Here is a 13,424-nt window from a genome sequence, read left to right as displayed (position 1 = left end):
TAGAGGAGACTTCAGTTTTCTCCAATTTTATTTTTTAACCTTTCAAAAACTCATTAGTGCAAACAGTTTATAATGGAAATGAGTAGTGTTTTAAGTAAGAGCCATTGTTGTCAGCTCAGCCCTTTGGGGATCCAGAAGCAAGTTCCTGTGCTCGAAGAAGGCAGTTTCGGAAATGGCGAGTGTGGTTGTGAATATCCTGTGGCTGCTGTGTAGACTGGAAGGCAGAAGTCCAACATGGTCTCCTTGGGCTAAAGCCAGGTGTCGCAGGGCTGGTTCCTCTGGAGGCTTCTTTTCCAGCTTCGAGAGGACTCCGCAGTCCTTAGCTCGTGGCCCCTTCCTCATCTTCCAAGCCAACTATGGCCAGTGACTCTTCGCATGTGGCATCCCTCTGCCTCTCTGCAGCTGGGAAAGTTTCTGCTTTCAAGACACCCATGTGACATTGGGCCCACCTGATACTCAAGGACATTCTCCCCATCTTGAAATGACCAGCTCAATCCGTCTGTAGAGTGCCTCTGCGAGTATCAGGGCACACACCTGCGGGTCCGGGAGAAGGAGGTGTGCATCTTGGGGGCAGTATCCTCCCAACATAGCCGGCTGGTGTTAGAATGTGAAACTGTGGTTTCTGAAGAAACGAAAAGTAGTTAACAACCTTCTGTCATCTTTTATTCTAAAAATGGAGTTTACCTGTTTTTCCTTTATGAGTTCCTTGTTAAAGAAATAGAACTCCTGTTTATCAAAAACTAGAATGATATTTTAAAACCACAGACTCTATTTTCATAAGGACTCCGAGCCCACCTTTCCCAGAGTGGGCAATCCCTCTTTTCTCTGCGGATCCACACCTTCTTCCTTAGCTCTTATGCTGTTGCAGGAGGTAGTGGGCTGGCTGAGAATTGTGGTCATTGTTGCCCCACTATGGATGGCCCACAAGTGACCCTTGAAGGTGGTGCCATAGGCATATAATTTGAAGGAGAGGTGGGGTGCACCGCCCAAGTAAAAACCCTCACAGCTATGGCATTTCACTGTCATGAATATAAAGCCTCAGAGACCTCCTTTACAACCTCCCCATCCTGGCCTTCGGGAGGTCAAGGCACCAGCTTATCTTCCGGCTGCTAGAGCACCAGGTGGGCTGGGCTGGAGGTGGGCCTGGATGTGGGGGTGCTCATGAGTGGTAGGGTTACCCAGACCCTGTCTCTGGGCCCTCACCTGGCCCCCACCTCCAGGCACAGTCCAGGTGCTGTCCCTGGTTGTCATGGGGGCACGTGCGTTGGTGATTTGTCTCTGGAACTTGGTCCCCCGCCCCACCCCCCCTTCCCCGGGAGTTCTACCGCTATCCTTCATCAGTGTCTTCTCTCCCAACCGCCGCTCCTCACACAGAGGTCTTCTTGGCTCCATCTGAAGCATTGGGTGTTGTAACTCACACCCATGTTTCTGCTATTTCTTAAACTCGATGGTCAACTCTTGGGGCGGCGGGGGGGCACTTCTTCATCCCCCCTGACTTGCAAATGCTCCAGGGGCTCCGGGAAGAGCCGAGGAATGTGTCCTCCCTGCGGGTGGAGAACCTGCTGCCTTTCCTGTCCCTCCTGGCTGCCCTCCATGTCTCCCTCCCGTGAACCTAGAACCACAGTGATTTCCCAGGGTATTCATGTGCTTTATCTCCTGCTCCATGTCCCACTTTCTCTCCATCCCAGTGCTCTCAGGCATGCCTTTGGCCACGTCCCACACTCTTCAGAAACCTGAGCTGGTTGCTTTTTTCTTCTAAGGCTTAAAAAGCCATCTTTCTGAAATGTGGATGTTTGAGGGAGGTCCCTTGCAGATGTGGAACAGCCTGATCACACACACATACATTCACACATGCTCTCTACACACACATACGTTACTCCAGATGATTTGCGGGCAGGCGGACCCCACAGTGTGGAGTGCAGTGCTGGGTCGTCTTCCTTGGTTCATGCCATCACGTGGAGTCTGCATGCATGGCTTTCACTCTGCCCTTGTACCCGTGATGGTGCTAATGGTGTCTGCTTTGTCCCTCCAGGTGCTACAGGGGGCCCAACTGATCGCCGTGGCCTCCTCAGACCCCACTGCCACAGGCATGGATGGGTCACCTCTCCAGGGCAGTGACATCCAGGTCCAGTACGTCCAGCTGGCGCCAGTGACTGACCACACTACGGCAGCTCAGGTGGGTCTCTGTGGACAAGTCCTGGGTCTTCTGTAGGTATGAACACAGCTTGGTTATTTCTACTTCTGACGTTCTTCCGGGAGGAAGGTGAGAAGTTAGATCTCAACCCAGGTGCCAGTCTTAAACTGATTCTTGAGCTATTTTGTCTTGTGCAAATGTTTGTCTATAAACTCAGAAGCAAAAAATAAATTCTGGTCAATTCTCCTTCGAAAGTGAGGGGTTCCCGTTGACCTGAGACCTCGCTGCTCCTCTGTGTGGGCGGCACCCGGCCCAGGGCCCAGGGCCCAGGGGTCAGCACTCCTGCTGGCACAGCCCTCAGCCTTCACCTTTTTCCCAGGGGCAGGTTTTTGGGGCACTTGCCTCTAGCAGCCTGCTGCTGTAGGGTGGAAATGTAGGATGGCCCGGCTAGCTGTGGTGCCTGCACTTGGTCCTGGGAGCACCATTGGCCAGGTTTCCAGCTTCCCACACCATACTTCTAGCATAGCAGTCTGACGGCCTTGGCGGGAACTCTGCATTTGTAAGGCCCACCTGTGTTTGCTATGTGCTTGTTCGGCATGTCTGCTTGAGCACCGACGAGCTTCCACGGAAGCCTCTTGGCATCTGGCTTTGCTGGATCTCCGCTTAAGCTGCCCTTATCCATGCTTCCTGGGAGCACTGGAAACCGGCTTTCATGCTCCGTTTGGACACTTTCTGAAATGTCAGATGAGTGAGTCGCTTCTTTAGATATTTGAAGTGTTCTCGGAGCTGCGCCTCGGTGAGTGTGCTCAGTGGAGCAAGCATTGTGGCTTCTCTAGAGTTACCCTGGTTGCAGGGGACCCAGGCCTGCCTCTCACCCCCTAATCTAGTGAGGAGAGCTCGCATAAGCCTGACAGCCTGATCCCCTTTAGGGGACAGTGTGATTGGTTCTGTGTGGTTGGTTGGTTGTGTTTAGAACAACCAGTTCTTAAGTCAGTGCATATTCCTATTTCTTGAGAGTGACCATAGGATTGGTCCTGAGAGGGCAGTGAGTCGTGGGAACAAGGCCAAGGCTGCTGTGAAGGGCACAGAGAAGCCGGTGGCCTGCATTCTCAGACCTCACAGGCCGTGGGGTTAAATCACTAACTTTACTGCTGAGATAAGACAAATGCCATTGTGATGTAGATTCTTGGCCATGGGGAGGCTGGGGGCATGTGTCTGGGCAGCCTTGGCCTGGGGAGGCCTCAGAGCTCCCTGCCCACAGGACCTGTGGATGTTCTGTTCCAGCCAGCTAGGTATTGGCTCCTGCCCGCCTTCTGCATGGCCTGCTGTCCTCTCTGGGTCTGCTCCTCTCCTTTTTGCTGAGCCTCTTGTGTCTCGATGCCGTCAGCCTTTGACATTTAGAATTAAAGCCCCGCATTTCCAGGCGGTCCCTCTTCCCTCCTGCACTCTGCTCTGTACTGTGCTAGGTGTTGTGTGCTCTCCATTGCCCTGGGAGGAAAGGAAGTTCTCATTTGGTTTTCTTGCAGCCTCGTGAGGTGGTTGCTGAGGAATGGAACCAAGTAGGTTGCCCATGGTGACCCTGCTGACCAGGTGCCAGCTCAGTGAACTCAGTCCTCTGAGGACTTAAATTCTTATTCTCCTGACTCACAATGAGGCCCCAGTTGTTCCAGAGTTTGGGAAGGTGTGTCCTAAAGAAGGTGTGCGCCTCACCCCCCACCAGACCCCTCCAGCCGCTCCCATAGCCCAGGCACTTCCCACCCTGAGTGGTGTTGGGCTTCCTCAGAGCAGTGACCATAGAGGCCCTTCCATTGTGGAGAGGGATGAGGCATGGCCTGGAGCCAGTGAAGGGTGTGTGCGTGTGGGGAGAGGAATTCTCCCCGACCAGTTTCTGTTGTGATTTAAGAACAAACCTGTCCTAGAAGAAACCTCCCATGTGTACCCACCTCGTCTCATGCCGGGTGATGGTGTCTGATACCCACGCTGTTGTGAAAGGGTTGTGTGTAAAAGCAGTTCACTCCTGCTGCTGGGCAGCGCAGAGGTTGGCACGGTGTGTGTTCTTCAGGTCTGGGGGGCTCTGTGGTGGGTCATCTTCCATGTTGTAGGTTTGTCGTCATTACAGATTTCAGAGTTGAGGAAAACTGTGTCCATTTTAGCCCCTTGCCACCTTGGCTTCCTGGCATTATTTTGTCTTGTTTCACACCTGGCAGGTCTCAGGATCCATTCAATTAGGACAGATAGAAGAGCAGAGAATAAGGTGCATGCATACTGCCCCAGCCTGTAGCTTCTCTCCTGTCTGCAGACACCAGCACTGTCTAGTCCACTTTCCCTCGTCCAGAAATGTGTGGGGAAGCCCCCACCTCGTCTGTGTCAGCTGGTCCTTTTTTTGTTGCTCTTGCCCAGCCACTTTGTGGGCTCTTAGACAGACAGCACGGGCAATGCCTGTGCTGAGTCCTTCGTCTGAGACTGAAAGGCCTCTGCTTCAAGGAAACACTGTTAAATGCCATTTGTATAGTATTTCAAAATCTCAGCCTTGAATTGCAGTAGGGGTTGTAGCACTAGCCCCCATGCCCAGGGACTTCCGCCTTCCAGTCTCTATGGCTTTCTTTGTCTCTTTTCAGTTGCCATGCCAGGCCTCTTCAGCTAAATTTCCTGCCAGGGAAGCTGGGACTACCTCTGAGGGTCTAGTCTTTGTGACATTGCCTTTGACAGACAGCTTAGAGGACCCTAAAAATCCCCAAATCTCCATCTGGGAGCCAGTTCTGCATGGTTTAGGTGGATGACTGGTGACTTATTCCAAGATTATATTTTTCCCTTTAATGTATCTTAACATCGTAAATATGCATTAAAAATATCTTAATATCTATAACTCATTGTTTAGAACTTATGTCTTTAAGAGGAGAAAGCTAGCTGCCCCTAAAATGCTTTTTTGGAACATTGGAACAGTTTTTATAAGAAAAGGCAAAATGGTAACTGAAATTCTAGGCAAATATATTAGGTTAAGGATGTGTTAACCACTTCAAGAGTATCCCCAGTGATAAGCAGAGGGTGGGAATAGGAAATCAGCACCACAGACTTTAGGGATCTCTGCAGCTGTGTGGGAGGGTCGTTCAGGACCTGAGCAAGCAGGCGGTCCCGCAAGGAGGGGCCACATCCCGGATTCATCAGAGCTGCTGCGAAGCAGCTCAGGTTTTGGGAGTCATCACTCAAAGCAGGGGTGCACTTAGGACCCGGACCTTCCAGCTCTGCTGTGTGTTTGCTCTGTGCATGAAAACCATTGGTATTTTGTGACCAGTGAGTGTCCTGGACTTGAGTTGGTGGGTACTTTTATAGAAAAGCCCTCCTCTCTCCCCTCTTGCAGACGGCCGAGACCCTGCAGCCCACACTGCAGCCCGAAATGCAGCTTGAGCACGGAGCCATCCAGATCCAGTGATGAAGGACTGGCTGCCCGACCATGACAGGACCCAAGGTGGAGCCGTCGCCGCTCTCAGCGCCGGCTCCAGCCAACCACCCAGTTCTACACGCATCTGGCCCCATGGCTTTGAATGGAGGTGACTGCACGTGTTCTGTTAAAATGCATCTGGAGCCTCATCCACAGGGGAAAGTGTCCCAGTAAATAACAGATGACAACAGCCGCCAACCCTCCAGAAGACCCCTTCGTTTGAGTCCCACTGTTGGTACCTAGAGAAAGAGTGGGAAGCACAGTGTGGATTGCGTTAAGTTCACGCAGAAAATCAAGAACTACAATATTTTTCTCTGTTTAAACAGCTTTTTTAATTTGCTATGGTGTTTATAACAAAAAAGAAAATGGAAAAAAAAAGGAGTAGCAGAAGCCTTTTGCTGTGTGCTCTGTTCAGTGACATGAAAATAGGTATTTGCAGAGACAACTAACATTTTGATGGAAATATTGCTTACCTACTTTTCTAGGGGGAAATGCTCTCAGCACTGTAATTAAGCATTTTTAATGAAATAAATGTATTTATGACCACAGCAGCTTTAATGTTATTTCCTTTGAAGAGGTGGTTTGCCGAGGCCAGCCTCCCTCCTGGTGGGTGCTCAGGGATCACCCACAAGCCCTTTCCGCTGTGCTGACAGTACTTGTGGGGTTCTTGCAAAGGGAGAGGGGTGGCTTATTCTGTCAGATCAGCTCCCGATACACAGAGCGCTGCCCGGTGGAGTGCTCCCTCTCAGACACAGGCGTCCCTGAGACAGTGGGAGCCTGCTTCAGTATTGCAGGTAACCCTGCCTGTTGCATGACACAACCATTGCCAGCTCTAGAAAGTTATAGCTCAGGGCTTCTTAGAGCAAGTCATGTCCAGAGGAGCCTGCCTCATCATCTAAAGTTAAAAAACAAAGGCAGATTTTAAAAAACTATATATTTTATTGATTTTTTACAGAGAGGAAGGGAGAGGGATAGAGAGTCAGAAACATCAATGAGAGAGAAACATTGATCAGCTGCCTCCTGCACACCCCACAATGGGGATGTGCCCGCAACCAAGGTACATGCCCTTGACTGGAATCGAACCTGGGACCCCTGAGTCCGCAAGCCGACGCTCTATCCACTGAGCCAAACCGGTCAGGGCCAAAGGCAGATTTTAAATGTCTAAGGAGTTCATTATAATCATGCCTAAGATTGTTAATTCACTAAATGTTTAAACCCATTAAAAGTATACACATAACAAAAAACAACAACACAAAAAACAAAGGCAGAGAAAACAGTTCGAAGCACAGAGGTGGTTTGCACTACTCGTGATCAGCGTGTGGGGCCTGCTTCTCTCACATGGTTTTGGCAGTTACATTAGTGGGGTTTGTGAAATTCACAACAAAATCTTATTCACTGATTTGGACTATGCTCAATGCTTTTTCTGGGAAGCATTCAAAGTTGCCATTCCAAATAGTCATGCCTCTTCCCCCTCCACCCCATGGGGGTTCCTGGGCTGGGTAGTTTACATCAGGGCATGCTGCGGGGTGAAGGTGGGGGTGGGGACAGCATGTCTACATTTCATGCCTCTATGCATCCTCCAGGGATGAATAGAAATGATGAGATGAGGACTCACAACTTCCGTGGATAGTCACCTGAGAGAGGAGATGGACATGAGAAAAAGACCAGTCATAATGCTAGAAGGAGAAAGTCTAATTTAACACGTATCTGGACTCCCAGATGGAGGGAATGGAGAGAACAGTAGAAATAAAACATTTAAAGGATTCAGGAAGCAGAATAGATTCCAAGTAGAAATAAAAATAAATCCATGCCTGGACACACACAGAACATTAAAGACAAAAATAATTCTGAAAGCAGCCAGAGAGAAAGGTGAGACCACCTACAGTGGAATGAAGGAACCATAGCAAACTTCTCAACCACCACTGGACGTCCAAAGCAGAGGGTAGTACCAATGAGCATTGAGAGAAAAATATTATCTACACAGAATTGGGTCTGTAGTGAAACTGTTCAAGAACGCCGGTGACGATCATCATTTGATCCAGCAGTTCCACTCTGAGGTGTACATGCAAGAGAATTGAAACTGTATGTCCACATGTAAACTTGTATATGAATATTCATAGCAGCACTATTCACAGTGGCCAGAACCTGGAGAGAATCAGGTGTCCATCAAAGGATGAATGGATAAATAAAATGTGGTCCATCACCACAATGGAATGTTATTCAGCCATAAACAGAAATAAAGCTGACACTACAACATGGATGAACCACAAAAACATCATTCTGAGTGAAAGAAGCCAGTTATAATAGGCTGCATATTATATGAAATGTTCGGAATAGGCAAATGCATAGACAGAAAGCTGTTCAGTGGTTGCCAGAGGCTGGGGGGAGGGAGAAATGGGGATATAGGGTTTATTTTTGAGGCGATGAAAATGTTTGGGAATTAGTGGTAATGTTGCCACAACTATATAAATTTACTAAAAGTCATTCAATTGCACACTAAGAAGGGTGAATTTTTGGTATACAAATTATATCTCAAAGCTACTAAGAATTGGACGACATTTAAAAAACCATTAATAAACAAAAATGAGGGTGGTACTTGCAGATAATTCCTCAAGAAAGGAAGTAGTAAGGAATTTTTTTCAAGAGGAGGAACGAATTCCAGGAGGAGGTTCTGAACAAGAAGTGGTGGTGAACAACTAGAATAGTAAACACACAGATATGTCTAAGTGCTCTGTATAAACTGTCTCACAATGAAGTTGTCAAAACAATAAAATATTAGAAAATATTACAATGTAAGTTGAGATGGCCTGAAAGGAGTTAAATTGTTTTAAAGCTCCCTTTTATTGCCCTGGAAAAAAAGGATCAAGATACTGTACAATCTTAAGACATGAAACTCAATATCTATGACAAACGTTTAAGAAACAGTATTTAAACAGTGGGGTATTTCCACTGTGGGATAAAGGAACTTGACCTACTTGACGTGTAGAGCACACATTCTTCCATGTTTTTTTTTTGGAACTTGATTGAAGTTGGCCACAGTCCAGACCGGAGAGAAGGTCAGATAAATCAAAATGGGAATTAGTGGTATGTTGCCACAACTCTATAAATTATTTTTTAAATTCTTACCTGAGGATATGTTTATTAATTTATTTTATTTTTTTATTTTTTTAAGAGAGAGAAGGAAAGGGGTGGGGAGAGAGACACAGAGAGAGAAACATTGACTGGTTGCCTCCTATATATCCCCAACTGGGAATCAAACCCGAAACCTAGGTATGTGCCCTGATCAGGGATCAAACCTACAACCTTTTGGTGTCTGGGATGATGTTCCAATCAACTGAGTCACCCGGCCAGGGTGGGAAGGTATTTTCAACTGACAATTAAATATGACAAGTTGACATATCAGAACTTACGGAATCCTTTGGTTGTATTTCCAGAGTGGGACTCCTGGATCCTATGGTAGTTCTATTTTGAACATCCAGACTGTTTTCCATTGTGGCCAGACCAATTTACAGTCCCACCAACATTGCTCAAGGGTTTTCTTAACTCCACATCCCCACCAGTCCTTATTAGCTCTTGTATTTTTTATAATAGCCATTCTAGCAGGTGTAAGGTGATACCTCATTATGCTTTTGATTTCTCTGATGAATAGTGACATTGAGCATCTTTTCATATATCTGTCGGCCACGTTTGTCTTTGGGAAAGTGTTTATTCAGTTCTTTTGTTTACTTTTTAGTTGGATATTTTTTATGTTTTTGGCTATAGAGTTGTATGACTTCCTTATTTTGGATATTAACCCGTTGTCAGATGGCTGGCTTATGAATATTTTTTCCCATTCTGTAGGTTCATTTTCACTTAGTTGATTATTTCTTTTGCTTTACACAATCTTTTTTGATGTAGTCTCTCACTTGGTTGTTTTTGCTTTTGTTGCTTGTGCATTAGGTGTGACATCCAAAAAACTGTTGCCAAGACCAGTGTCAAAGACCTTTTTCTCTTTGTTTTCTTCTAGGAGTTTTATGTTTCAGGTCTCACGTTTAAGTCTTTAATGTACTTAAGGTTTGTGAGTGTTGGGGTTGTTTTTTTTTAACCTTTTCCCTTGTATTTATTTAAAATTTATTTTTTATTGTTGACAGTATTATACAGATATCCCCCATCTCCCTTCTACCCAGCCCCCAACCCACTCCAGGCCTTCAACACACTATTGCCTGTGTCTATGAGCTGTGCTTATAAGTTCTTTAGTTAATCTCTTCCTGCCCCTCCCAACACCCTTTCCTCTGAGATCTGTCAGTCTATTCTATGCGTCCTGGACCTATTTTGTCTCTGGACCTATTTTGTTCATCAGTTTATTTTGTTCTTTAGATTCCATATGTAAGTGAGATCATGTGATATTTGTCTTTTTCTGACTGGCTTATTTCACTTAGCATAATGATATCATGATCCATCCATACTGTTGAAAAGGGTAAGAGCTCCTTCATTTTTACAGCTGCATAGTATTCCATTGTGTGAATGTTCCACAGCTTTTTTTTATCCACTCATCTACTGATGGGTACTTGGGCTGTTTCCAGATATTAGCTATTATAAATAACACTGCTATGAACATAGGGGTTCATAGATTCTTTCTGATTAGTGTTTCAGGATTGTTAGGATATATTCCCAGAAGTGGGATCACTGGGTCAAACAACAGTTCCATTTTTAATTTTTTTAGGAAATCCCATACTGTGTTCCACAGGGCTGCACCAGGCTGCATTCCCACGAGCAGTGTACTAGGGTTTCCTTTTCTCTGCATCCTTGCTGGGACTTGTTTGTTGATTTACTGATGGTAGCCATTCTGGCAGGTGTGAGGTGATACCTCAGTATAGTTTTAATTTGCATCTCTCTGATGATTAGTGACATTGAGCATTTTTTTCATATGTCTCTTGGCCATTTGTGTGTCCTCTTTGGATAAGTGTTTTGCTTTGTGCAGATGCTTTGCCCAATTTTTAATTGGTTTGTTTGTCTTTCTTTTGTTGAGTTGTATGAGTTCTTTATGTATTTTGGAAATTAACCCCTTATCAAATGTATCATTGGTAAATATGTCCTCCCATACAGTAGGTTACCTTTTCATTTTGAGGATGGTTTCTTTTGCTGTGCAGAAGCTTTTTAGTTTGATATAGTCCCATTTGTTTATTTTTTCCTTTGTTTCTCTTGCCTTGGGAGATGTATTGGTGAAAATTTGGTATGTGAGGTGTCTGAGATTTTACTGCCTATGTTTCTTCTAGGATTTTTATGGTTTCACGATTTACAATTAAGTCTTTTGTCCATTTTGAGCTTATTGTGTATGGTGTAAGTTGGTAATCTAGTTTCTTTCTTAATTTTCTTTTCTTTTTTGCATATACCTGTCCAATTTTCCCAGCACCATTTATTGAAGAGATTATCTTTACTCCATTGTTTGCTCTGCCTCCTTTGTCAAATATTAATTGACCATAAAGGAGTAAGTCGATTTCTGGGGTCTCTGTTCTGTTCCATTGATATATATGCCTGTTCTTGTGCCAGTACCAGCCTGTTTTGATTACAATGGCTTTGTAGTATAATTTGATATTCGGTATTGTAATCCCTCCAACTTTATTCTTCTTTATCAAGATTGCTGAGACTATCTGGCGTCTTTTTTGGTTCTATATAAACTTTTGTAATATTTGTTCTAGAGCTGTGAAATATGCTGATGGTATGTTAGTAAGAATTGCATTGCATCTATAGATTGCTTTGGGTAGTATGGACATTTTAATGATATTCTTCCAATCTGTGGACACAGTATATGCTTCCACTTGTTTCTGTCTTTCTTTATTTCTTTCTTAATGTTCTACACTTTTTTCCAAGTACATGATTTTACCTCCTTGGTTAAGTTTATTCCTGGATCTTGTCAAATGATTTTTCTGCATCTATGGATATGATCATGTGATTAAAAAATGTTTTTTGTTAATCCTAACCTGAGGATATGTGTGTGTGTGTGTGTGTGTGTGTGTGTGTGTGTGTGTATAGGAACACAGCTGGCTGAAAACATTCTTGGAGGCTCAATTCACATGGGGGAAGGGGCGTCTTAATTTTTTAAAAATATATTTTATTGATTTTTTACAGAGAGGAAGGGAGAGGGACAGAGAGTTAGAAACATCGATGAGAGAGAAACATCGATCAGCTGCCTCCTGCACACTCCCACTGGGGATGTGCCCGCAACCAAGGTACACGCCCTTGACCGGAATCGAACCCGGGACCCTTCAGTCTGCAGGCCAACGCTCCATCCACTGAGCCAAACCGGTCAGAGCTTTCCATTGATTTTCAAAGTGGAATGGAGGGAGGAAGGGGGAAGAGAAAGAGAGAGAGAAAGAGATAAACATTGATGTGAGAGAGACACATCTATTGGTTGCCTTCCACACTTGCCCCTACTGGGGCTGGGGATCAAACCCACAACTGAGACATGTGAAATCTAGTCTGTGACCTCCAGTGCATGGGCTGATGCTCAACCCACTGAGCACACCGGCCAGTGCATGGGGTAGGTCTCTTATAGACATCATATGTATGGGTCATGTTTTCTTATCTATTCACTATCCTATGTCATTTCATTGAAGCATTTAATCCATTTATATTATTGATAGGTACTTATTTATTGCTACTTTATTTTTTATGCCTATTTTCCTTTCTCTCTACATATATTTCTTCTTGCAACAGTCCCTTTAGCATTTCTTGCAATGCTGTTTTGGTGGTAAGAAACTACTTTATTTTTTTTTCTTTTTTGGTCTGGGAAGCTTGTTATTTCACCTTCAATTTTGAATGATACTCTTGCTGAACAGAGTAGTCTTGGTTTCAGTAGTCTTGCTTATCATTACTTTGAATATTTCATGCCATTCCCTTCTGACCTATAGTATTTCTGTTGAGAAATCAGCTGATAGCCTTATGGGAAATCCCTGGTAGGTTACTGTTTCTTTCTGCCCTTAAGATTCTCTCTTTGTCTTTAAAGTTTTATCATTTTAATTATGATGTTTCTTGGTGTGGATCTCTTTGTGTTCATCTTGATTGGGATTCTCTGTACTTCCTGAACTTGTGTGACTTTTTTTCTTTACCAGATTAGGGAAGTTTTCTGTTAATATTTCTTTTAAACAGGTTCTCTACCCCTTACTCACTTTCTTCTCCCTCTGGTATCCCTATGATGTGGACATTGTTCTGTTTCATGTTGTCTCTGAGTTCCCTTAAGCTATCCTCATGTTTTTTTAAGTGCTTTTTCTCTTTGTTGCTCTAATTTTTTTCTACATTGTTTTCCAAATCACTGGTTCCATCCTCTGCTTCATCCAGCCTACTTTTAATTCCTTCCAGTGTATTCTTGATGTCAGATATAGTATTCTTCATTTCTGACTGGTTCTTATTCATGGTTTCTATGTCCCTTTTTATGCTGATGTATTTCCCACTAAGTTCCTTATAGTTCTCACTTAGTTCTTTGGACATCCTTATAATCATTACTCTGATATTGGTTTTTTTACAAATTTTTTTAAAATTTTGTTTTATTGCTTAAAGTATTACAAAGAGTATTACATATGCCCTAACCATTTGGGCTCAGTGGACAAAGTGTCGGCCTACGGACTGAAGGGTCCCAGGTTCGATTCTGGTCAAGGGCATGTACCTTGGTTGCGGGCACATCCCCAGTAGGAGGTGTGCAGGAGGCAGCTGATCGATGTTTCTCTCTCATCGATGTTTCTAACTCTCTATCCCTCTCCCTTCCTCTCTGTAAAAAATCAATAAAATATATTTTAAAAAAAAGAAAAAGAAAATTTGACATGTGATGTTTTTAAGCTTGCAGTCAATACAACAAAATAGCATACATATCAAATC

The 13,424-nt window shown here is 44.5% G+C and overlaps 1 protein-coding gene across 9 annotated transcripts in view; it reads left to right on the top strand.

Moving 5' to 3' along the window:
- BANP (BTG3 associated nuclear protein) overlaps positions 1-13,424 on the top strand; it is a 153,083-nt gene that overhangs the window by 121,299 nt on the left and 18,360 nt on the right. For 8 of the 9 annotated variants that reach the window (XM_014536666.1, XM_014536663.1, XM_014536664.1 and 5 more), the window contains 2 exons: positions 2,033-2,176; positions 5,493-6,121. In XM_014536666.1, the coding sequence (XP_014392152.1) occupies positions 2,033-2,176; positions 5,493-5,564 (216 nt within the window). In that variant the 3' untranslated portion in view covers positions 5,565-6,121. Of the gene's footprint in view, positions 1-2,032; positions 2,177-5,492; positions 6,122-13,424 lie in introns of those variants that run through there. The other variant, XM_014536667.1, reaches the window with a different exon arrangement.

Source organism: Myotis brandtii, unplaced genomic scaffold, assembly GCF_000412655.1.
Source record: "Myotis brandtii unplaced genomic scaffold, ASM41265v1 scaffold165, whole genome shotgun sequence".
Classification (NCBI taxonomy): Eukaryota; Metazoa; Chordata; class Mammalia; order Chiroptera; family Vespertilionidae; genus Myotis; species Myotis brandtii.
Note: the sequence above shows the minus strand (reverse complement) of the source record. Positions and strands in the feature narration are given on the sequence as shown.